At 40.1% G+C, this 25,635-nt stretch overlaps 1 protein-coding gene across 1 annotated transcript; it reads left to right on the forward strand.

Moving 5' to 3' along the window:
* The first annotated feature begins 903 nt into the window (after positions 1–903).
* On the forward strand, positions 904–21,633 carry LOC130918036 (5'-3' exonuclease PLD3-like). The gene is made up of 12 exons (XM_057839892.1): positions 904–1,064; positions 1,843–1,919; positions 1,986–2,036; positions 2,113–2,258; positions 7,031–7,214; positions 7,281–7,401; positions 9,815–9,942; positions 10,052–10,249; positions 14,148–14,287; positions 20,702–20,867; positions 20,941–21,040; positions 21,118–21,633. The coding sequence occupies exons 2-12, from the start codon at positions 1,893–1,895 to the stop codon at positions 21,303–21,305; spliced, it is 1,449 nt and encodes a 482-aa protein (XP_057695875.1). The 5' UTR covers positions 904–1,064; positions 1,843–1,892; the 3' UTR covers positions 21,306–21,633.
* The last annotated feature ends 4,002 nt before the right edge of the window (positions 21,634–25,635 follow it).

Here is a 25,635-nt window from a genome sequence, read left to right on the forward strand (position 1 = left end):
AAATCTGCACCAACTGTGTGATGCCATCATGTCAATATGGACCAAACTCTCTGAGGAATGCTTCCAGCAACTTGTTGAATCTATGCCACGAAGAATTGAGGCAGTTCTGAAGGCAAAAGGGGGTCCAATCCGTTACTAGAATGGTAAGTGGCCGGTGAGTGTATGTTACTGTTGTTTGCTAATGATGCTGGATGTTTAGCAAGTTTAAAAGTTCAGCATTCAACAGGTCATCTAAATATTTTCATTTTATAGCATGTTACATATGTTCTTTGTCATCTATTTTTCAAATTTGGTTAATGTGATAATATGCAGAACAGCGTAATGTGTGGGGTGGGAACATCGAAGTGATCGGTACCAGAAGGTGTACTTTCAAGATGGCGCCTATAAACTACCACCAATTGTTCATACATGGCGTCCATATTCGCTAAAACTCATTTATCATGTAACCAATTCACATATACATTTACAATATACCTGTAGTAAACACATAAAGTACTCACCAAGGTCATTTGAGTAGTAAACGTAGACTTATTTGGCCTTTTTTTTTTTTTTTTTTTTTACAGTTGCTAATGGTGTCGTCACGCTTTCCTGCCAAAGAGTACACATACAAGAATTGTTACATTTCCTCCGCCATCCTAATGGATTACATAGTATGTATGTCGACATTTTTTGGGAGAAAAATGGGGAGAAAGTCAAAGTAGCCTGGGCAGATACAAACAAATTTACCTGGGATCCACTTTTTCCGACTTGCTTGTTTTAGTGCTATTGTCAGCGTGACGACGGCGACATCTAGAGGTGGTTATTAAAACTTACACTGCAATCTTCAGTAGCTACATCCCGCGCGTCACATGACGTACTATCCCGTTACTCATTGGTGAAATCAGATCACATGACTGTCACTTACTGTGTACAGTTTAAGTGAGTTTGTTGCTCGCTGTGACCTAGTTTTTTGTTTTTCTTGAAAGAAAACGTGGGAGGACGCGGATTTACTTGTCATTTTAGGACATGAAGAGACAACAACGTTTCCGTGTAGGACTTTTTTGAAAAGAAAAGCTTAAGCGCAGGTGCGTTGAACTCTTTTTAATCTATTTTTAAGGCGACTTCTTTGCGCTGGCTCAGCAGAATAAGCTAGTCCTAATGTAGAAAAATTATTGGTTTAGATTTTCATTTAGTGTTCTTGGTTTGAGTTTTTGATTCACTGTTTTGCAACAAAAAAGGTAATCAATCGCATTTTCACTATTCCATGTGCAAGAAATAATACCTCTAAATTGTGATTTTTGAGGCGTTTTTCGAAGGATTTACGGCATTTTTTTCACTACTTAATCTTAAAAGTCGGGTGAAATGCTTAAAAAAAGGAAAGAAAAGAAAATGTTAAAACATGAGCAAATATTACTGTAAAAACTCCTGAGTTGTGTATCATATTTTTGAATGCTAAATAATCTGACAACAAATTAAAAATCACTTCTGCTAGCGTTGAAATTAACATCCCCCGTTGTAGCAATGAAAGCTGCCCAACACATGGTCACATGACAAGTCAAATATGCACTAATCTGCACCTTTTTCCACATTTCAAGTCATTTGATTATGTCTACTGATGATGTCAGCTAAAAAAAAAAGGGAACACATGCGTGCTTTCTCAACATGTCGGCCACTAACACGCACACCTGTTTTTCTAAACAGCATTATTTTCTAAATAACTTTTTATTGCCATTGAACTGTGGAGTTTTCTAAAGTGAATGGAGGCCTAGAAGCATCTCTTTGTCCGTACGCATAGATCATGTGATTCTTTGTTGTTGCATCATATACGACATCAACACACTTCTGTCACGTTTCATGATGAAGAGGTTGGAAGTCATCTGAGGTACCAAAGCACGTAGACTTTCCTGGTGAACATGAAGATTGAAGTCCCATATGAAAAGGTACCACAGGTTACTTCTTGTACACTAGGTAGAAAAAGTTACTAATGTTTGTGTGTTGTTCCCTAGTTGTCAGACAACGGGCAAAGGCGCTTCGACTCGGACGATAAAGCTCAGAAGGTATAATATCTCACATAACATGACGCCACCGATTCAAGTCAACTCACAATGATGACCTTTTTTTGGCCTTTTGAAGATCTCCTGTTGTCTTGTGGTAGCGGCTTCCATTGCCTCGTTTCTGCTTGCTGCAACAGCACTCTACAACTTGCTGGGGTCCGCAACTCCTAACGACAGTGGAGACTTACGACTAGCCTTGAAGGAGTCCTGTTTAGACCCTTGCGAGTAAGAACGACTAATTAAAATAATCTGTTATTAGATTCTCTGGTTTTGCTATTTATAGGGAGATGTTTATGTGAAATGAGCATTTTCTTTGTTTTAATACTGACCTTTAGGCCTGTCACGATAACAAAATTTAGTTGGCGATAAATTCTCTCATAAATTGCGAAATGCGATATTATTGCGCCCCCACACACACACACTTTTTTTTTCTTTAAACCAATATACAATAACAGGGTACCCGCGGGTTATTCAAAGTATTAAAAAAGCATTGAATTTAGTTTTCCATTATTAAAGGTATTAAAAGTATTAAACTAGCTGTCGTAAGTCTGGAATTTTTTCACCGTGGTTTTAATTTTCAGGAACATCTCAGTGCAACCTAAATTATATCTGTGACGATGTTTTTTTTTTTTTTTCAATCCATAACGAAGATGACGCGTAGAATTTTTACGATGCACTGCACTTCGTGCGCGCGCGCCGTTAGCATCATTAGCATCGACATCACAACAGCAGGCAATCGCACAGTACTGTGTGCTAACACAAGGAATTGCTCAGATGCCTTAGTTGTTATGTTCGACGAAAGCCTCAACAAGACAACCAAGTCCAAACAGTTGGACCAGCATGTGAGGTATTGGATTGGCGACCAAGACGCATCCAGATACTTTGGGTCGCAGTTTATGGGTCATGTGAAGGCAGTGGACCTGCTTAACATTTCAAAGTAAGTTGCCAATTTCTCCAATTAAAGTGTGTTAGATGCAATGTATTTCTGCACGGTTTGCCTTTCGAATGAATGTGAATTTCGCTGTTTTAACTCAAGAGTTAGCCATGTTCAACGGGGTATTGGCAGGTGTACTAGTAGCCTTAGCATGGATAAACTGGAGTCGTAGATTCACCATCACGCTCAGATACACAACACGGTTGACACTGTCTATTATTGGAACGAGTGCGGGGTAACGTTGATCTGAATAACATGGTATGGTGATAGGCAAATTATAATGTAGGTGATAGTAAAACACCTCCTGGTATATTTAAATGTTTTTCTTGATCAAATAAGAGTATGGATTTTCTCTATCTGATTAAAAGAAATGTCTTCAATAGCTAACAAAGAACTAACATGTGTTTTGTATACTTCTTGTAAAAAAACAATTACCAAGGGAAATGGTCATGTGTAGCTTTTTTATTTTGTGGTAATTAATGGTAAACTACTGCCATTTAGTGGCTGTTTTTTAAACTTTCACTGCCAATTGCAAGCACCTTACAGTTAAGGTAGCCATTTGACAATCACCCACCTACCACCTTGACTAGGTCCTCTTAAAAGGGAAACCTGTTGTATTGCAAATGTAATTTCTGAAGTTGCTTTACAATAATTGTGTAAAATCCATTTTATCCTGGGAAAAAATTATGAAAGACCTTATATTTAAATGTTTTAATTGTATCTTCAATAAATGTGCATTCTTTTGTCAAACACGCTTAGTAATTGAGGTTAAATTTGATGTTCAGTGCTTTATTTTTTAATATGATTCAATATTATCTAAATAATGGGTGCGAGAAAAGTATTAATTTTCAGTTAAAATGGCATTAAAAAAGGTCTTAAAAGTCTTAAATTTAGATTTATCAATCCTGGGGGGGGGCCTGAATAACACAGTAAGAATGCAGTATACAGTGGGGCAAATAAGTATTTAGTCAACCACTAATTGTGCAAGTTCTCCCACTTGAAAATACTAGAGAGGCCTATAATTGTCAACATGGGTAAACCTCAACCATGAGAGACAATGTGGGGGAAAAAAACAGAAAATCACATTGTTTGATTTTTAAAGAATTTATTTGCAAATCATGGTGGAAAATAAGTATTTGGTCAATACCAAAAGTTCATCCCAATACTTTGTTATTTACCCTTTGTTGCCAATAACGGAGGCCAACAATTTCTGTAACCCTTCACAAGCTTTTCACACACTTTTGCTGGTATTTTGACCCATTCCTCCATGCAGATTTCCTCTAGAGCAGTGATCTTTTGGGGCTGTCGTTGGGCTACAAGGACTTTCAACTGGATCTGGAGACTGGCTAGGCCACTCCAGGACCTTGAAATGCTTCTTACGAAGCCACTCCTTTGTTGCCCTGGCTGTGTGTTTGGGAACATTGTCATGCTGAAAGACCCAGCCACGTCTCATCTTCAATGCCCTTGCTGATGGAAGGAGATTTTCACTCAAAATCTCTCGATACATGGCCCCATTCATTCTTTCCTTTACACAGATCAGTCGTCCTGGTCCCTTTGCAGAAAAACAGCCCCAAAGCATGATGTTTCCACCCCTGTGCTTCACAGTGGGTATTGTGTTCTTCGGATGCAATTCAGTATTCTTTCTTTTATTAGTGGTTGACTAAATACTAATTTGCCCCACTGTAGAACAGTGGCAAGTCCGAAGATATAAAACCATTCCGCTATGATGACAAATGGGGAGTTTTAATATTATTTATTATTATTTCATTGGTCAACTGTAAATTGCTGCTTTTACGAAAATTGCGAAGTTAGAATACAGGTAGTCTCCAGGTGGTGTTGTTGATAACAGCGTTACTAATGTTTTTTTTTTTTTTCAGTAGTTAGTAATCTAATTAATTACTTTTCTCATTACCATTACTGAGGAGGTAAAGACGTGCGTTACTATGCATTACTATGTTGGTTGAATGATGCAAGAAAAGTCTGAGAGACGCGGTCTAACGGAGATGAGAGAACAGAGCGGGAGTGGGGAGGCGGGAAGGGAGTTGTGACGCTGTTGCAAATGCGATGCTAGGTGGCTCCAATAATACCTGAATGTAGGAGATAGCCTACAAACTACACCCACTTGATGCTACTGTTGATATTACATGTATATAGAATAGTGGTTCTTTACCTTGCTAAAGGTACCAAACCCCACGAGTTTCACAGATGGATTCACAGAACCCTTTGGAATTTCATAATAAAGCCATTTTCTTAAGAATTCAAAGCCTAGCGAGCTACCATCTAAGTGAATCCTGTTCAAATGTCTTCCAGATTTCAAACTTACTACAAATAATTTTGCCTTTTGCTAAAGATGTCATGCTGGTTGATTAAATAAAACTAATTTCATTTCACACTGTTCCTTTTTTTGTTTTCATGTCCACATGGTTATTTTATTATCACATCCTTGCGTCACACACTATTTTCATGACGTAATTTTTTTTTTAAAATGATATAAGTAGTTCACCCTATTTGTAGGACTGTTATACTTCCTCATATCAAGTGCCAGTCAGCCTTCCACTGAGCAAACTGATTTTTCCTCCCATTAGATTGAGGGCTAGCAGTTGAAAGAAATGGAATAAAGCCTGCAAATTGAGGGCAAACCTCCAAAAACTAGTCTAAAACACCACATTGCCTAGATTTAGTCCGTGTACAAAGAAGGGCTCTGCGTATCTTTACCTTCACCGAACCCTTGAGGCTTACTCACCAAAGTTAGGAACATTATGTATTTAGAACTAGATGCGAAATGAAGACTCGCCGGCGTTAGTGAGGAGCCGTCATCTTAAAGCAGTAGACTTCTCAGGAAGGTTCTGTTGTAGAGAACCTTCCTAGCGAAGCTAAGTAACTTTTGTTCTAAAATACTCCTAAATCGGCAAAATCTTGACTTGAGTGTATTTTTAAATGATGAAACAGTTGTAAGACTTATCACATATCGAAAGTAGACAGAGGAACTAATGCAATAACGGAAGCAATTTTAACAACATTAACGGCTGATTCACAACATTAAATGACTTCCAAGCATAGTGAAGGTTATTGGTTTTTTTTGTTTTTTTGGGAATTAAAAAAACATTAAAGGTAACACCAGTTACTTGGCCAAGTAACTAATTACTCTTACATTCAGCTAACTGAGTTACTAACTTAACTAGAAACTGCAATTTCTGGAGTTACTAACTTAATTACTTTTTGGGAGAAGTAATTTGTAACTAATTACAGTTACAAATTAGCAAGTTGTACTTCTGCACGCGAGCGCATTTACACACCCACCCACCCCGCACACGGCAGTAACGGCACACGCGCACATGAGTAAGTAGCCGAGTAAAGAGGTGACAGCCTGCGCACACATATGTTGCCTGTGAAGCCTCCGGAGGAGACAGCTGAATATAAAACCTTTTGTACTGTTTATTGTGCATTTTCAGTTGTGGTCGAGTTCTTGGGTAGTTTATGTCATTGTTTTTGATGATGTGCAGACGCTAACTTAGAATGCTAATCGTTTGTTATGGCTGTATCAGCAGCTACTTGTAAACAGAAATATAAATTGCTGATATATTTTAGTTTCCTTCTATAAGTGTTGATGTCAAGAGCAGCTGAATAAAGTCAGCAAACAACACGGACGTCTGACATTGTCATTTTGGAGCTTAGCTCGCTGTCCAGTTAGGACTTAGCTCCGACATCTTGGCTAGCACAGTGCAATGACATATAATACATGTTTTTGGATAGTTTTTTTTTTTTTTTTAATTTAGAGGGTGTTTTGAGTTATTTAAAGGGTTACTTCCGACTTCAGCGGAAATCTGGTTTACATCGCCAGCGCAGGAACGGAACTCGTTCGTGAACCGGAGACTACCAGTATTACAAAAAATGTAGGAAGTGAATTAGAAAAATGCTGCTTTCAAGAAAACTGAGCGAATAGTTGTTGTTGTTTTTTAAATGTTGTCCGTTGAAACCAAAACATGTAACAATTTAATACAAAGAATATAATAGACCAATTTGAAAATCACCCAAACATGTAATCTTTTTATTGTTGGTTCAGAATCTCCCTAGTTGAAAGCATCCCCGAGGGCTTGCAGTTCAACTCCAGCGACCCGTCTCACGGTTCTATCTACAACGCGTGGCTGCAACTGCTGGTCCAGGCCCGCAGTAGCATTGACATCGCCTCCTTCTACTGGACACTCACCAACCAAGACACAAGCACTCACGAGCCCACGGCAGATCAGGTGTGAAAACCCATTCGGATCTCATCCATTCATCGGTCAGTTAACATATTTTGCACATGAGCACAGGGCGAGAACATTCTGAAGAACCTAGCTGAGCTGTCGGGTTCCTTATCGGTCCGCATTGCTGTTAGCGCGCCGCAGCATGGGAGTCAGCCGAATGAAGACCTCAAACGGTTAAATGCTTCAGGTAACCTTCATCATTTTTTGGACTAGACGTCACTCCATTGTTTATTGGGATCTAGTCAAAAAATGCGTCATGACGTCAAATAAACGTCGTCATTCACCAAGGAGCTATATGCAGTAACTATTATTACTTCAAAAGAAATGAACAGGGTTACTTGACGTCAAAACCACATTCACAGCTCCGTTGCTCACTCCTGCTATGCTAATGCTAATGTAAAGTTCCCTTAGATTAGCAGCTAATATAAAGTTCCCTTAGATTAGCAACTACATTACAGCCGCTTGGTGAAGTTTTTTTCCCCCCAACTTTTGTAGCATGTACACAGCCTTTTACTCACAGTTTGGGGTAACTGTCCGCATGCCGAGAGTCACGTTAGCTTAATTTAGCTGTAGTAACTTCACGTTGTCCACATTAGCTCCCGACTTTGGTTACTAGTTTCAAGTGATCAAGTTCTCGTCCAGCTTGTCTCCAAGACATTCGTGAGTCGTCCTTTCACCACTCAAGTCACATATCTTCCTTCTTTTGGCTCCAGAGACAATTTCAGACTGTCCAGATACTTGTGTAGCTTAAAAATCTACCCCTGAGTGGTTGGGAAAAAAATAAGCTTGATATCTTAATAAATGATTAAATGGACATGAAAAAGCACATAACACTTAATAAAATAAATCAACGATCCTTTCAAATCGTTACTGTTCTGGCTTATTTCATATTTATTTATAAATTCTAAAATCACTTGTGCTTCTTAATCATAAGCCAAGAGTTTCCTTTAGCGGCTGGTAGTGTGTAAAATTTACTCCATGGTCGACCAAAGTTAAATAACATTTCAGACAATGTAAAATTTTATATGTGAACATTATATAAGTTTCAGCCCCAGCCAAACCATGATTTAAAAAAAAAAAAAGCGACCTATAGACCCCATTCACCAACGTCACACAATGACGTGTCGCTGTATCCGGCCGCCATATTGTCCGTCATTGTTTATCCGTATTCTCAATGGTTTCAATTTGTCGAGCAATTTATAGTGCAATTCATGGAAGCCCCGGTGCTTTCAGACGCTGTAAACTCATTGGAGGCATTGCATAAAAGGCGTTATGTGGAAAAGCTTCAGTCTATCCATTCGCCAGATCCATATTTGATGCCTAAATCAATATTTTTCGACCCGCTGTCTTCGCCGTATCTGCCTCACATCTGCTACCCTGATATCTACAACTGTCTTGTCCACAGAAACTCAGCCTGTTCTCACGAAACTTTGAAAAACTTTAAGAGCAGCACTCTAAGCAACATTACCCCGTGTGACCCTTTACTTCCAATTTTCTAAAATGGCGACAATCAATAACAAAAATAGTTGACTGCGATGGCCGACGCTTCAAGGATAGGTGGATATTGGACTATTTCTTCAATAAAATACGCAACAACTGTGTCTGCCTCATTTGCAAAGAGACAGTTGCTGTTTTCAAAGAGTTCGATGTGACGCGATATTACCAAACAAGACACGCTGACTTGTACAACATTACAGGGAAGATACACAGCGAGAAATTATATAAACTTGAAGCTAGTTTAATTTCACAGCAGCAGTATTTCGCAAGAGCCCGAGTGTCAAAAGAGAACGCCACAAAGGCGAGTTTGTTGAAATTATGAATTAAAAAAATGATAATAAAGCAAATGTGACACACAGAAGGGCTGCTTAAATTTGTTTAAATATATTGTTCTACGTAAATCAGCCAAGGTAGCCCCCCACATTTTTACCACACCAAATCTGGCCCCCTTTGCAAAAAGTTTGGACACCCCTGTTTAACTGATGATCCGGAGACGAAGCCAGCTTCTTTCACTTGGTACCAGCTAAATATTATTCAAAAAATAATGACGCGGAAGAAATAAACATCTTGAATTTGAAACTGTATGTTGTCGGCGATTTGCCTCGCAATGATCTTAATTGTGGTTGTCAGCCCAAAACCCTCTAAATATATATTAAATGCATCTTACCAGATATAAAATGACTACTACAAAATCTGGGGTGATCGTTTGGTGCCCAGTTTTCTCGTCGAATTGCAGCAGTCCATCTCGCTCTCCTCTCCGGGTCGCTCGGAATACGGTAGAACTTCAGGTCTCTCCGTCTATCTTCTCTGTTACTGCAACCGACCGCCGCACACGCCTTCACCATTTTGATTATTAATGTTAACGAGCAGAAAAACACGCCATAATAGGAGGAATTTACGTTGCGGTAATGCGTAAACACGACAAGCTGACAGACAATATGGCGCGGAGGCGTGGTTGTGACGTCATGTGAGTGGGGTCTATAGTCCGGAAAATACTGTGGTGGGTAAAATGAACATTTAAACAAGCAAAAAAAATAATAATTGCTGACCTTCTCCAGTGTTGTGACTCATCTAAAAATTTAATACAAATATCATTATGTTAGGAGCTGCCATACAGATGGTTGATATGAAGGATTTGACCTCAGGGGTCCTGCACACAAAATTTTGGATCGTGGACAAGAAACATATTTACATAGGAAGCGCCAACATGGACTGGAGATCCCTCACACAGGTAAGATGTTTCAAGTCCAGCTATACCTAGAAAACGCCACTAGATGTCAATATTGCATAAAAAGCCACCATTATGAGTTCACATTATGGATTGGGCATATGATAATCAGGTGAAGGAGTTAGGGGTAGTTGTGTACAACTGCAGCTGCTTGGCAGCAGATCTGGGTAAGATCTTCGAGGCCTACTGGTTTTTGGGAGAGAGCCAGTCTATCCCGGCGCCTTGGCCTTCCAACTTCTCTACCGACTACAACAAGGAAACGCCGCTACAGCTGATGCTCAACAATACGCCGTCCAGCGTCTACTTGACGGTGAGTCTCAACTTCAACTTAAAGTGCCTGTGACCGCATAAAAAAAATCTTAAATAGCATTATTATGTGAATTATAATCATATTTTGAGACGATTTGACTATATACAGTGGGGCAAATAAGTATTTAGTCAACCACCAATTGTGCAAGTTCTCCTACTTGAAAAGATTAGAGAGCCCTGTAATTATCAACATGGGTAAACCTCAACCGTGAGAGACAGAATGTGTGTGGGGGGGGATCACATTGTTTGATTTTTAAAGAATTTATCTCCAAATTAGAGTGGAAAATAAGTATTTGGTCACCTACAAACAAGATTTATGGCTGTCAAAGAGGTCTAACTTCTTCTAACGAGGTCTGACGAGGCTGCACTCGTTACTTGTATTAATGGCACCTGTTTTAACTCATTATCGGTATAAAAGACACCTGTCCAAAATCTCAGTCAGTCACACTCCAAACTCCACTATGGCCAAGACCACAGAGCTGTCGAAGGACACCAGAGACAAAATTGTAGACCTGCACCAGGCTGGGAAGTAGTGATGGGATTTTCGGCTCTTTTCGGTGACCCGGTTCATTTGGATCGGCTCAGTCAAAAGAGCCGGCTCTTTTTGGCTCTCAAACGGCTCTTTCAACTTTAGCTTTTCTTTTAAATATTTATGACAAATTTAGCATACATTTTGATAAATGACTTTGTGAACTAAATATTGCCCTCTACTGACTGCAAATAGCAACAATGATCAAGCAAAGAAAAGGGTTTTTACTTATTTTATTGAACATCAAAAAGGCTCCAAACAATAAACAAGCAACAAAATTAAACTTCAACAACAATCAAATATGCTGCATCATAACAAAAACAGTGAGTAGTAACTGCAACAGCAGCAGCGAACAAGACAAACATAAGCTACTCCTTGCTTTATTTTAAATTTGCATTCAAGAAAACGAAATACTTCAACTTTGACAGGCTGATCCGGCTCCTTCTCTCAGTGATTATTTGTCCTGTCTTTTAGCTAAATCCAGATTTTTTTTTCTCATGGAACCTGCAGATGCACGTGTTGACTTGCATCAATCATTACAAAAACAAAAACAAAAAAATCAAAATTCTAAATTAGTCTCAAAATATTGAAATTCTAAGTAGCAAATGTGTTACATTACGCTATAAGGGGGTTAAGTTTGCAGACACGGCATTCTGCCCTATTGTCATCTGACTTTAACCAATTTAAATGTCTCCCAATGTTACTGCATTTTCGGCTCATCTTGAAGGCCTACAAACCGTGTTCGGGTGTCGTCTTTTCCTCCTCCTCCTCCTCCTGTGTGTCTGTGGCTGTGCACTTGCAGCTGCGCGACGGACGGTGCTCAGTGTGGCGTGCATTCCGTGGCGTGGCATGCAGTACTACCAAGCCCCTGGCCCCTCCCCTTTCTCTTCCTTTCTCGCACTCTGCGCACGGCACTCCCTCACCTGAGCCACTGCCACACCTCGCTTCAGACACGTGAGAAAGCGAGCGCGAGAGTGGGGGGGGGGGGGGGGGGGTGCCGGTGTTGTGCCGGCTATCTTCGTTCACTTCAAAGAGCCGGCTCTTTGTACCGGCTCGTTCGCGACCGACACATCACTACTGGGAAGACTGAATCTGCAATAGGTTAAACACTTGGTGTAAAGAAATCAACTGTGGGAGCAATTATTAGAAAATGGAAGACATACAAGACCACTGATAATCTCCCCCATTCTGGGGCTCCATGCAAGATCTCACCCCGTGGTGTCAAAATGATAAGAACGGTGAGCAAAAATCCCAGAACCACACGGAGGGACCTAGTGAATGACCTGCAGAGAGCTAGGACCACATCAACAAAGGCTACTATCAGTAACACAATGCGCCGCCAGGGACTCAAATCCTGCACTGCCAGACGTGTCCCCCTGCTGAAGAAAGTACACTTCCAGGCCCGTCTGCTGTTCGCTAGAGAGCATTTGGATGATCCAGAAGAGGACTGGGAGGGTAGTTGACAATTACAGGCCTCTCTAATATTTTCAAGTGGGAAAACTTGCACGATTAGTGGTTGACTAAATCCTTATTTGCCCCACTGTACAACAATTTAGCAAAGCGCAGATGATGAGAAATTGGTCTTTTAATCTGCCATTTAGACCTGCCTGTCATTATAGCAATCAGCTGGGTGATGCCGTCAGCAGGGTCACGATTTCATCTGATTTAGAACTCAGCCCATTGAGGGGGGAAGATTCAGGACGAGGAAAATACGACAGAGCAGCAAAATATCATGAATGTTTCAATCTCTCTACTCCAATATTTTTAGAGGATATTCTTTTTATCTAAGTATTTTCCCCACATTGCTAAATAAATGGTATAAAATGAATGAAATATTTGTTGTCATCATCATCGGTATCAGGAACCGAAGAAGAAGACAAAGGCAGACGGGAGGAAGCATATGCTTATCAGTTTCCCATCCTCCATACAGCTAAAGACGCACAATCAGACATGGTACAGTTACATACATCATATGGCCACAAACTGTACAATAACACTATCAACAATCTGGGTTTACTCAGTGTCCAGTCAAGCAGCTCGATTGCGGTTGTTGACACAGCAGTCTCTTGCACAAGATTAGTGGTCTGAGTAGATAATCCTTAATGTGTTTAAAATTCTTGTAGAGACTCCTGCCGTTGATAAGTTTCGGCCTACCGTCCACATCCACGGAGTTGTTATACTGGTCCGCTGTGTAGTGTTTACAGTTATCCAGCTATTGTAGAAGTTGTGGTCCAGATCAAGCTACTCATTTGGGTCATCATGGCACTCCCCAATCTGTTCATCCAGTTTTAATCGAAGTGTGGTTTCAGATGGGAGCTCGGAGGAGTGCGTCTGCACACAGTTTGAGCTGAATCAAGAAATGATGGTCATCACAGTTAGCAGTCTTTCGCTAAATGGAATATTAAATATTAAAAATGCATATATAAAGTTCGACAGGGCAAAATTACTGCATAATGGTCAAAACTGGCAAATGCCACCGGAGTTGGTCCGACTTTTGTCATTTCCCGGCTTCGGAGACGGAGGAAAGAGCGTCATTCTTTTGCGGCCACGGCAGTGCTCGTCCCCGGGAATGAAAGCCGAAAATAGCTCATTCTTGGTGGACAAAACGGCTGTTGTCGGAGTGGGGTGCTGCTCGTGGCCAGGCCGAGAAAAGCGCATTCTCGGCGGGCATGCAAGTATGACCGGCAGGCTAGATCGGCCAGTCAAAACGGCTGTCGTCGGAGTGGGGTGCTGCTCGTGTTCAAGTGAAAAAAAGCGCATTCTTGGCGGACACGCCTTTATCGGCCAGCAACCACGGTGTGGGACAAGCTGCCGGTCATCGGCTTTTGGCCTTCTCGGTGACCAGGGAGTATTTTCAGTTCACCCACAAAATGCAAGCCACCTCCCTATTAAAGCGTGTGCTATGATCTCAGTATTTGACATAATATAACACGTAGCTTACTCCCCTCACAATGGTCCCACAGTTGTCGGACTTGGTTTGGCCATTATCCGCAGTGACTGGTACTTTTTGAAACTCAAAACGGCTCACACGCCTCTCCTTGGTGCAGCAACCAAAGCCTGCAGCAGACTGGGCTGGCGTGATGCTAAAATTAAATGAAATAATGCGCAAAATCAGCTTAATCCGTGGTCGTTCTGCATGCTGTAGTTAGCTGTATACTGAAGATGTTTACCCTGCTGACATCACATTCACATTCTTCGTAAATCCAGGAAGTCACTAATTTTCATGGCGTGGGAATGAAAAAATTGAATAAATATATAGATCACATCCAAGCGGTCCATTTCAATCAGGAGCATGAAATAAACATGCTTTTTGCTTTCATTGGCACTTTAACTATAAATTTGGGTCTTATGGTATTATTTTTTTTGTCAGAGTTCTCCTCCATCTTTCTGCGCCGCTGGCAGAACGTCGGACCTGGATTCCATCCTGAGTGTGATGGAGGACGCCCAGAGTTTCATCTACATTGCCGTCATGAACTACTTGCCCACCTTGGAGTTTTCGAATTCCAAAAAGTAATGTTACATTTACGGGAAAACGGGGCTGGTTGTCTTAATTTTTACTCATAGTTTCATTCCCATCCGGACGTTGTTAGAATAGTCATTTAAATTTTGAAACTCGCACTTAAAAAAAAGTACAGTGGTACCTCGGCGTACGATCGCTTCGACACACGACATCCGACGTAAAATTTGACTCGCTGTTTGTTTTTACATCCGACGACATGCTCTTAATACGACGATCTATGACAGCACCGTAGTTTCTTTGCTTTCCCGCAAGACGGGCTCATGGTATATTTTCTTGTGAGAGAAATCAACATGGGTTCGAACAATGTTAGTGGGGGTGGTGGGGAAAAAAAGGAAAAAGTTGATGCTTACTGTTACCATTGACACAGAGGTTGCGCTAGACATTTTCGTTGTCTGTCATTTTGACTGACAGGGTCATAAAAATCCGGTCATAATCTATTTTTACCCGTCACTTAAATTTTTAAAATGATAATAATGACATATTCAATAGTATTTAGTTTTCAATCATTTTTAATTAATATTGTAACGCTTGCTTGGCGGCGAAAAATTAGACAAGGAAGTCGTATTTTTCTCCCTCTTTTTACTCTGCTTACCGCCAACAACTCCACCCCCAAAGAAAAAGAGGCAACTATATAGACCCAATCACCAACGTCGCACAATGATCTTAATTGTGGTTGTCAGCCCAAAATCTTCTAAATATATATTAAATGCATCTTACCAGATATAAAATGACTACATAGTCTGTGGTGATCGTTTGGTGCCCAGATTTCTTGTCGAATTACAGCAGTCCATCTCGCTCTCCTCTTCAGGGCTCTCAAAATACGGTAGAACTTCAAGTCTCTCCGTCTATCTTCTCTGTTACTGCAACCAACCGCCACACACGCCTTCACCATTTTGATTATTAATGTTAATGAGCAGAAAAACACGCCGTAATAGGAGGCATGTACGTAGCGGTAATGTGTAAACACGAGGAGCTGACGGACAATATGGCGGCTCCAGTCAGAGGGCGGAGTTGTGACGTCATGTGATTGGGGTCTATACACAGGCGACAATCTAGTCCACCAATTGGATGACGCGCTGGCACACCGGGTGCGCCAATAAGAACCTCGCATTGATGTGTCAATCACGGTGCCGCCGCCAGACCCCGGTGACGCTACAATATTCTGACTGAATAGCCAACGACGTCATGCATTAAGAGAGACAATAGCTAATTAATATGCTCACTCGCCACCCTGTGGTCTGGGGTGTGAATTGCAACCTGTCAAAATGACGGACGGACTTCAGTTTTTTCCGTCACCGTTTTAAAAAACCGGTCAACGACAGAAAATATTCAGTTAACGCGACCCCTGCATTCACATGAAGATAGATATAGAATAGATTAGAATAGAAGGCCTTTATTGTCATTACACAAAGTGTCATGAGATTCAAAGCTTCCACCATACAAGAATGCCTATATTTAGAACAACTACTTGGTACCATTGATTATTATCAGTACACTCCAAAAACTACACGATGACAACCAGGGACAATCGCTCTTGCCAAAAATCCTGTTAATAGACAGAGATGCAAGCACGTAGACATAAAATACCATTTTATTGAATATACTGAGATCAGGGAAGAGTAACATTGACGTATTGTCCAACAGATGACATGATAGCTGATATCATGACAAAACGTTTGACAGTGTTATTTTCGGAATTTGAAATGTAAACATTAATTTGTTTGTTAAAAAGGGCATCAACATGAGAACAAATGTGGGTGTTGAGAGAAATGTTTTGTATTTATGGATGTGTCCTCAGTTGATGTGGAAATAATGTTCCTATTGCGTGTTATTATTGACATATCTTTTCGCCACAAGATGGCATGGATGGGACTTAATTAATACGTCATTTTTGTTTGACTTTGATTACTTTGATTTGTGGCATTGCCTGTGAAGACAGCAATGAGAGTGGATGTATCCGCATGTCGGTGTAAATTAAATAGAAAATTATGAGCGTGAGGTGCACTTCCGTGATATGGCTCGCTTAACAATACAGCCGGCGGAAAACACAGACAAGACTGAAAAGGCAGTTTCTGCTCTTGATCTCCTCTTTAAAAGAAACTGCTGTATTTTAAGCCAAAAGAACTGTTGTGTTTGATAGAACAATATGTCTATATGCTGCCATAGCAGATTCACGGCGCATTAAGCCCCTGAACTATTTTTAATTTGTCCGTTTTACCCAGAAAACCCCCGTTTACAGATGTCGCGCAACCGCTTTTGTTTCAACCCAGACGTAAAACGAAGGTAATTATATTTATTATTCAAAATGACTGTCGGTTTTGGTTTAGAATCATTAATTGATGTCTCATATTTAGTTAAAAAAAAAAAAAAAAAACTTTAAAAAAGTATTCTCTCATTTTAAACTTTTAAACAAATTATGTCAATGAAAAAAATGGCATCTGTAAAAAAGTCACGGATATCTACCTCATAACTATCGCTTAATTGTATTTTTTTTTTGGGTGACTCGCATTTTCTCAGATATTTTAGATGATAAATAATAGATTCAAACAAAGAAAAAAAAAGTTTAAAAGGGTAAATATATGAAAATTAAAATCTCGACCACTCCTCGATGTCTGCGATTTCTGCATTGCGACCCTTGTTATATTACCATGTTTCACCCATAAAATCCCCCAAAAATCCAGCCGTGGCCATTCACAGCTGTGTCTTGACACTCAGTGATACTTGCTACATGGAGTTTTGGGATCGAAACAAGAAAATGTAGATTTTAAGCTGTCCAATTATGTATCACACATGCATATCGGACAATTTTGAAATTTGGCCAAATTGGGGGTCTCAGAGCGGAACTTCAAGTCACCTGAGTGTTTTCCGCCAGCCGTAGACGGTCCTCTTCCATTCGCCACCCTTTATAAGTTAAGGTGGCAATTATTATTGTGATAACATCGCCAAAGAAATCACCTGCTTCGTCAGGTTTCTAAACATTTATTCCATCAACATCAACGCCAGCATCAAAACATTAAAATAGGGAGTAAAATAGAACCGCACTCTTATCTCACCATCACTCGCGTCACAAAAATTGTCCGCCACGTTAGAACCCGATTCATTACGTTATTACAGGTATTTTTATTTATTATTATTACTACTATTATATTATTTTTACGATTTTTATTCATAATTTATTTGTTTTGCTCTTTGTAATTGCTATATGCCAGGGGTCATGAATTAAAAATCCTCTGGGTCCGAAATTAAAAAATTACAACAATCTCGGGTCCGGAAATATTTTTAATGCGTCTTTTTTTCCAAAAAATACAAACGTATCTTTACGTGGCCATGCTGATAATTACATCATTCAAAAATGTAAATAAAATATAAAAAGCAAAAGTATCGTAAGTAATAAATGATATTTAATAATAATTAATTAGTAATAAATAATAAAGCGATCATATTGAGCCCTTAATTCCGCTATTTTTTGAGAACAGATGGCAGAGTTCATAGGGAAACTTTGCGAAAAAGCTGCGTGCTTCGTTTCATAGTGCCTTTTCAAATGGCTGCTTTTTACAAGCGCTTCCATTGTTCGGTCGTTCCTTTCTACACGGCGAAACGTCTACACAACGCTCAGCGTGCTTGCGCAAGCATCCACACGCATGCGCACATCGGTTTGAAGCGGCGAGTACTCATTATTTTTGTATTTATTTAGTTTTTTAGAACCTTTTCATTGCCTGAAAAATACTGTTTGCATGTATTACCCTCTCATACTTTTAACCATTGTGGTTTTTTGTGTTGGCTTTGAAGCAGTTGACCACATTAGTCACATAGCGTATTTAAACCGTCCTTATTTGGTATAACTGCATTTAAATATTTTCTTAAGGCATTTTTTAGTACGTTCTGCCTGTACGCATCCAAACAAAACAAATTTAGCGAGCACGGTAGTACTTTGGGTGTCAAATTCGACTAATGTAGGACGTTTCGCCGATGTAACAGATTTGGGCAGAACACCATCTCTGAACAGATGAGCATTGCGGTCTTGTGGTGCCGCCAGGTAAAATGAACAAAAATGTGTTGGTCTACTCCTCCTTAAACACTCTGTTTTCTGGATCAATCTTGCGTAGTTTTGAGCACGCCATTTGCCGTACCTTTTCGCCTCTTCCTCCAACTTCATTTGGCTCAGTTTTTGGCTGTCACTCCGCGGAGTCTGGAAAGCGAGTGTGAGACATGCTGTTCTAAAAATTTGAGGTGCCGATAATTATCGGTCCGATAATTATCGGTCCGATATTTGGAATTATGACGTCGTCCCAATAAATCCAATAACAACATATATTATCGGGCCTATTAATATTAATTTTGGCACGGTGTCGGTGGATTGGGATGTGTGTGTTTGTTTCCACTCCTGTTTTGCCAGTATGCAAAGTTTTTTTACTGTTCTAGAGGCTGTATTTTTCCATCACTAAGTGATAAACTTTACTATGGCAATTAGTGAATGTTTGCATTTTACAGTGTTATGTTTACAAGTTCTTGAGAGGCCTCGTGGTTATTGATAGCTTTGCTGTCCTATAATTGCCAGGTTAAGAAAGTTGTTTCATGGACCAAGACCACAAAAGTCTCCTTTCCTGTTGCACGTTTTATCTGCTGACAAAGCACAATATTCAAATCCACCACTAGTATTTTTGACCTACAGGTGTTAAAAAATTCAGATGAATATTTTCATTTTAAAATTATATATATATAATTATCGGTTATTGTATTGGTATCGGCTTTGAGGAACAGGAATTTATCGGTTTCAAAAAATGGATATCGTGCACCCCTACTAAAAATAACTTTCAAATGCTTCACTCCCATTGGCTGGCTCACGCGCGTCACCGCTAAGGTTTTTGTTTGTTGCCCATCTCCGCTCTGCAAACCCGCAGAAAAAAATGATTTTTTTTGTTCGACGGGTGTTAGTCCAGACAGCTTGAGATCCGTTCCAGACGGCTTGGGGGTCGGGAACCGGACCGAGGTCCGCGGTTCCATGACCTCTACTATATGCAATAGTAACAGCTAGAGGATGCCAATCGATCGGGTCCGATCACATCATTTTCGAAGTATCGGAATCGGCAAAAAATATCGGCCTTTTTTTAATATATGTGTATATATATATATATATATATATATATATATATTTTTTTTTTTTTTATTAAATCGTTTTCTAATTGTATTTGATGTTACAGACATAATATGTTACTCATCCAGAGTCTTTAGTTTAGGCTTAAGGTAGGGTTATCAAAAATATCCCAATAACGGTGGCAATTAATTGATTAAAAAAATGTGTCACGTTAAAATAATTAATGCAATTAATGTATGCGCTGCACGACCCTCTCACTCATTGTCGCGCTCAATCTGTAATGACGCTGTTTTACCTAGAGAGATAAAAGGCAGCGCTAAATGAGTAGAGTGAATTTTGGCAGCCTTTGGAGCCTTTCTTCAATTGGCTAAAGCCTTGCAATCCCTCTCCCTTAGATTAGAAATATCATGGGAAGCAATGTGGGGAAGCAAGGTGGCAATTGATCTTTGTCTTAACACTTTGTTATTTCCCATAGCAGAGAAGATATATCCATTGGTAGCATGACGCACAGTCATGGTTCCACTTCCCATCATGCATTGGGGCATGGCTGCAGTATCATTTACTGAAAGCTCAACAAATACACTAGATGGCAATATTTAGTCACAATATACAAAGTCACACGTCTTTCTATCCGTGGATCCCTCTCACAGAAAGAATGTTAATAATGTAAATGCCATCTTGAGGATTTATTGTCATAATAAACAAATACAGTACTTATGTACTGTATGTTGAATGTATATATTCCCCCGAGTTAATTCATTTTTTTCTTAATGCATTGCCAAAATGTATATGATCGGGAAAAATTATCGGGAATGATTGGAATTGAATCGGGAGCAAAAAAAAGCAATCGGATCAGGAAATATCGAGATCGGCAGATACTCAAACTAAAACAATCGGGAGCAAAAAAAACATGATTGGAACAACCCTACTAGTAACAGCAATATTTATTAAGGATTTAGTGTAGGTTTTTGGGCTGTGGAACGTACTAATGGAATTATAATGTATTCTTATGGGAAAATCCTGCTCGACATACGACCATTTCGACTTACAAACAAGGTCCTGGAACGAATTAACTTCGTATGTAGAGGTACTACTGTAATTGCATCTTAACGCAACGTGATGTGACACTACTGTAAAGGGAATGTAGATTTGTTTTATTGGCGGAATTCTGATCATTTCATTACTGATATTGCACAACATTACCCTCTGGTGGCAAGTGTAGCAACCAACCCATGTGACAATCAAAGTAGTTCTCCTTTACTAAATTTGGTACCCAAAAGTGAACGGCTACATGTGGCGCCCCCCGTAGGTACTGGGGAGAAATCGACACCCAGCTACGTCGCGTAGCCTACGAGAAACGAGTGAAGGTGCGCTTGTTGATCAGCTGCTGGTCCAACACGTCGCCAGCCATGTTCCCCTTCCTCAAATCGCTCGATGCGCTCTACGAGCCAAAGAGCAAGCTGGACATCCAGGTGGTGAGTAACCATCATGTTTGCAGTGAATAGCCGCTATGTTTATCACAAGCTAAATACAACCGCGTCACCTTAGCGACTCTTCGTGGTTCCGGCCAACGCCGAGCAGAAGAAGATCCCCTTCGCCAGGGTCAACCACAACAAGTACATGGTGACTGACCAGGTTGCCTACATTGGTAAGAAGTTCTTGTGGTGTCGAAATCTGTTTTTCAGTTTTTCCCTCAAAACAAAATTGTTTTATTTTTACCGTCAGGTACATCCAACTGGTCCGGAGACTACTTTGTGAACACGGCTGGCTCTGCCCTGGTGGTCAACCAGACGGCATCCTCGTCCCTGCAGCCCAGCGTCCAATCACAGCTGAGGGATGTATTTGAGAGAGATTGGAACTCCATCTACAGCTCCCCTCTCATGCAGCACAGCGTTATCAAAGACATGTGTTAGGCCACATGCTTCCAACTTTTGCTGCTGCCGAGGTGGCGGAACATGACACAACATTAGGAAAAGCTGCGCCTTTTTAGAACATTTTAAAGAATTGACACATTGCCATGATATAACATCATGACATCCTCCATTATAGCTCATCTCAGGGACAAAATCGAGGTGATTTTTTGTTTTGTTTTAAGGGGTCTGCTGTAGGTGTAAATAAAGGAAATCACATTCAAAATTAATTTAAAAAAACTGATGTTTCTTAATGTATCACCATATGATTCTTTGGGTAGGATACAATCAAGGTACGACAATGACACAATTAGGATCATAAAGACATGATTGTTACCTTGATTTACGATTTTATACTGTTAGATGGAATTTACTCAAATGCAGTGGGGCAAATAAGTATTTAGTCAACCACTGATTGTGCAAGTTCTCCCTCTTGAAAATATTAGAGAGGCCTGTAATTGTCAACATGGGTAAACCTCAACCATGAGAGACAGAATGTGGGGAAAAAAACCAGAAAATTACATTTTTTGATTTATAAAGAATTTATTTGCAAATCATGGTGGAAAATAAGTATTTGGTCAATACCAAAAGCTCACCTCAATACTTTGTTATGTACCCTTTGTTGGCAATAACAGACGCCAAACGTTTTCTGTAACTATTCACAAGATTTTCACACACTGTTGCTGGTATTTTGGCCCGTTCCTCCATGCAGATCTCCTCTAGAGCAGTGATGTTTTGGGGCTGTCGTTGGGCTACACGGACTTTCAACTGCCTCCTCACCGTTGAGGAACTTTGACGTTGGCGTCAAAACGATCACAAGAACGGTGAGCAAAAATCCCAGAACCCCACGGGGGGACCTAGTGAATGACCTACAGAGAGCTGGCAATAACAAAAGCTACGATCAGTAACACAATGCGCCGCCAGGGACTCAAATCCTGCACTGTCAGACGTGTCCCCCTGCTGAAGAAAGGGTACACGTCCTGGCCCGTCTGCGGTTCGCTAGAGAGCATTTGAATGATCCAGAAGAGGACTGGGAGAATGTGTTATGGTCAGATGAAACCAAAATAGAACTTTTTGGTAGAAACACAGGTTCTCGTGTTTGGAAGAGAAAGACTACTGAATTGCACCATACCTACTGTGAAACATGGGGGTGGAAACATCATGCTTTGGGGCTGTTTTTCTGCAAAGGGACCAGGACGACTTATCTGTGTAAAGGAAAGAATGAATGGGGGCATGTATTGAGAGATTTTGAGTGAAAATCTTCTTCCATCAGCAAGGGCATTGAAGGTGAGACGTGGCTGGGTCTTTCAGCATGACAATGATCCCAAACAAACAGCCAGGACAACAAAGGAGTGGCTTCGTAAGAAGCATTTCAAGGTCCTGGAGTGGCCTAGCCAGTCTCCAGATCTCAACCCCATAGAAAATCTGTGGAGGGAGTTGAAAGTCCATGTTGCCCAACGACAGCCCCAAAACATCACTGCTCTAGAAGAGGTCTGCATGGAGGAATAGGCAAAATACCAGCAACAGTGTGTGAAAAGCTTGTGAAGAGTTACAAAAAACGTTTGGCCTCCGTTATTGCCAACAAAGGGTACACAACAAAGTATTGAGATTAACATTTGGTATTGACCCAATACTTTTTTTCACCCTGATTTGCAAATAATTTCTTTAAAAATCAAACAATGTGATTTTCTGGGGGTTTTTTTTCCCACATTCTGTCTCTCATGGTTGAGGTTTACCCATGTTGACAATTACAGGCCTCTCTATTATTTTCAAGTGGGAGGACTTGCACAATTAGTGGTTGACTAAATACTTATTTGTCCCACTGTGCATTTTCCCCATTAAAACATAGTTTTTAGCCAACCAAATTTTCATTTTAACGGGAAAGACGATTGTGGTCATATCTCAAAGCGCCAATGTTTTCTGATTCATCTGCACAGTTCTCTGCCTGTTCCTTCCTTTTAACTCACTATCATTGACAGCAACAAAAATTCCATTTGACGGCAGTAGACATCCAATCCATTTAGACTGAGATTTGGCAGTGATCGAACGATTTGAGAAAAGAAAAAAAAAGTTAAACGTAATGTGAATTTAAAAAGCCACTATTTCTTGGAAGTGAGCAAAAAAGGCCAGGACTTTTTTTGCCGATTTAATGGAAGTATTTCGCATTGTCCCACCCACTCATCACATATTGGTGATTGCCAACTATAACATGCATGTCTATTGGAGAAACTTGGTATGAACAGTGGTATGAAAAAGTATCTGAACCTTTTGGAATTTCTCACATTTATGCATAAAATCACCATCAAATTTGATCTGATCTTTGTCAAAATCATACAGATGAAAAAAGTGCTTTAACTAAAACCACCCAAACATTGATAGGTTTTGATATTTTAATGAGGATAGTATGCAAACAATGATAGAAGGGGGAAAAACAAGTAAGTGAACCATTACATTTAGTATTTTGTGTCCCCCCTCCTCCCTTTGGCAGCAATAACTTCAACCAGGCACTTCCTGTAGCTGCAGATTTGTCTGGCACGTCAATCAGGACTAATATTGGCCAATTCTTCTCCACAAAACTGCTGTAGTTGAAGTCAGATTCCGGGGAGGTCTGGCATGAGTCGTTTTGGTCATGCCACAGCATCTCAATGGGGTTCAAGTCTGGACTTTGACTTGGCCACTCCAGAACGTGTATTTTGTTGTTCTGAAACCAGTTTGAAGTTGATTTACTGCTGTGTTTTGGATCATTGTCTTGTTGCAAAATCCATCCTCTTTTTAGCTTCAACTGTCTGACAGACAGCCTCAGGTTTACCTGGAATACATCCTGATAAACTTTGAATTCATTCTTCCTTTAATGATTGCAAGTTGTCCAGGCCCTGAAGTAGCAAAACAGCCCCAAATCATAATGCTCACTCCACCATTCTTCACGGTGGCGATAAAGTGTTGATGTTGGTGAGCTGTTCCATTTTTCTCCACACATGACGTTGTGTGTTACTTCCAATCAATTCAACTTTGGATTCATCAGTCCACAAAATATTTTGCCAAAACTTCTGTGCAGTGTCCAAGTGCAAGTTTTTTTTTTTTTTTTTTCCCTGCAGTGGCTCCCTCCGTGGAGTCCTCTCATGAACACCATTCTTGGCCATAGTTTTACATATAGTTGATGTGTGCACAGAGATATTGGACTGTGCCAGTGTTTTCTGTAAGTCTTTAGCAGACAGACACTCTATATTTTTTTTACCTCTCTGAGTATTCTGCGCTGAACACTTGGTGTCATCTTTGGTGGATGGCCACTTGGGAGAGAAGCAACAGTGCCAAACTCTCTCCATTTGTAGACAACTTCTCTGACTGTCGATTGATAAACATACGGACGACAAACTCTCTCCATTTGTATTTTGTAGACAACTTCTCTGTCGATTGATAAACATCCAGACTTTTAGAGATGGTTTTGCATCCTTTCCCAGCTTTATACAAATCAATTATCATTGATCGCAGGTCTTCAGACAGCTCTTTTGACTGAGCCATGATGCACATCAGACAATGCTTCTCATCAAGACATTTTTTACCAGGTGTGTGTTTTATAGTGGGCAGGGCAGGTTTAAACCACTCATCAGGGATTGGGCACACAACTGAGTTAAAATGTTTGGTTTAAATTGCTCTTTAAGTCTCCTTAGACAGAGGGTTCACTTACTTACTTTCCCCCATCTGTCATTGTTTGCATGCTATCCGCATTAAACTATGAAAACCTATAAGTGGTTGGGTGGTTTTAGTTAAAGCAGACACTGTATTTTCATCTGTGTGATTTTGCCAAAGATCAGATCACATTTGATGGTGATTTTATGCAGAAATGTGAGAAATTCCAAAAGTTTCAGATACTTTTTCATACCACTGTACCTACTATAATACAGAGGAACGCACAAATGGAAACTGTATTGCGATTTATTTGCGGAAAAATACTAGTCCTTCTAAAAAATTAGCATATTGTGATAAAGTTAATTATTTTCTGTAATTTACTGATGAACATTAGACTTTCATATATTTTAGATTCATTACACACAACTGAAGGAGTTCAAGCCTTTTATTGTTTTAATATTGATGATTTTGTCAAAAGAAAAAGTCAAGAAAAAACAAAAATCCCTATCTCAAAAAATTCCCATATTTTATCCGACCGATACAAAAAAAGTGTTTTTTAATACAAAAAAAGTCAACCTTCAATTAATTATACCAGCTATGCACACAATACTTGGTCTGGAATCCTTTTGCAAAAATGACTGCGTAGATGCGGAGTGGCATGGATGCAATGAGCCTGTGGCACTGCTGAAGCGTTATGGATGATTCA

The sequence above is a fragment of the Corythoichthys intestinalis genome, chromosome 6 (genome assembly GCF_030265065.1).
Source record: "Corythoichthys intestinalis isolate RoL2023-P3 chromosome 6, ASM3026506v1, whole genome shotgun sequence".
NCBI lineage: Eukaryota > Metazoa > Chordata > Actinopteri > Syngnathiformes > Syngnathidae > Corythoichthys > Corythoichthys intestinalis.

Excerpts from the sequence above, each read along its gene's own strand:
- LOC130918036 (XM_057839892.1), top strand. The coding sequence starts at position 1,893 with ATGAAGATTGAAGTCCCATATGAAAAG. Across the intron at positions 2,037-2,112 it reads CGGACGATAAAGCTCAGAAG|ATCTCCTGTTGTCTTGTGGT; the intron begins GTATAATATCTC and ends GGCCTTTTGAAG. Across the intron at positions 7,215-7,280 it reads ACGAGCCCACGGCAGATCAG|GGCGAGAACATTCTGAAGAA; the intron begins GTGTGAAAACCC and ends ACATGAGCACAG.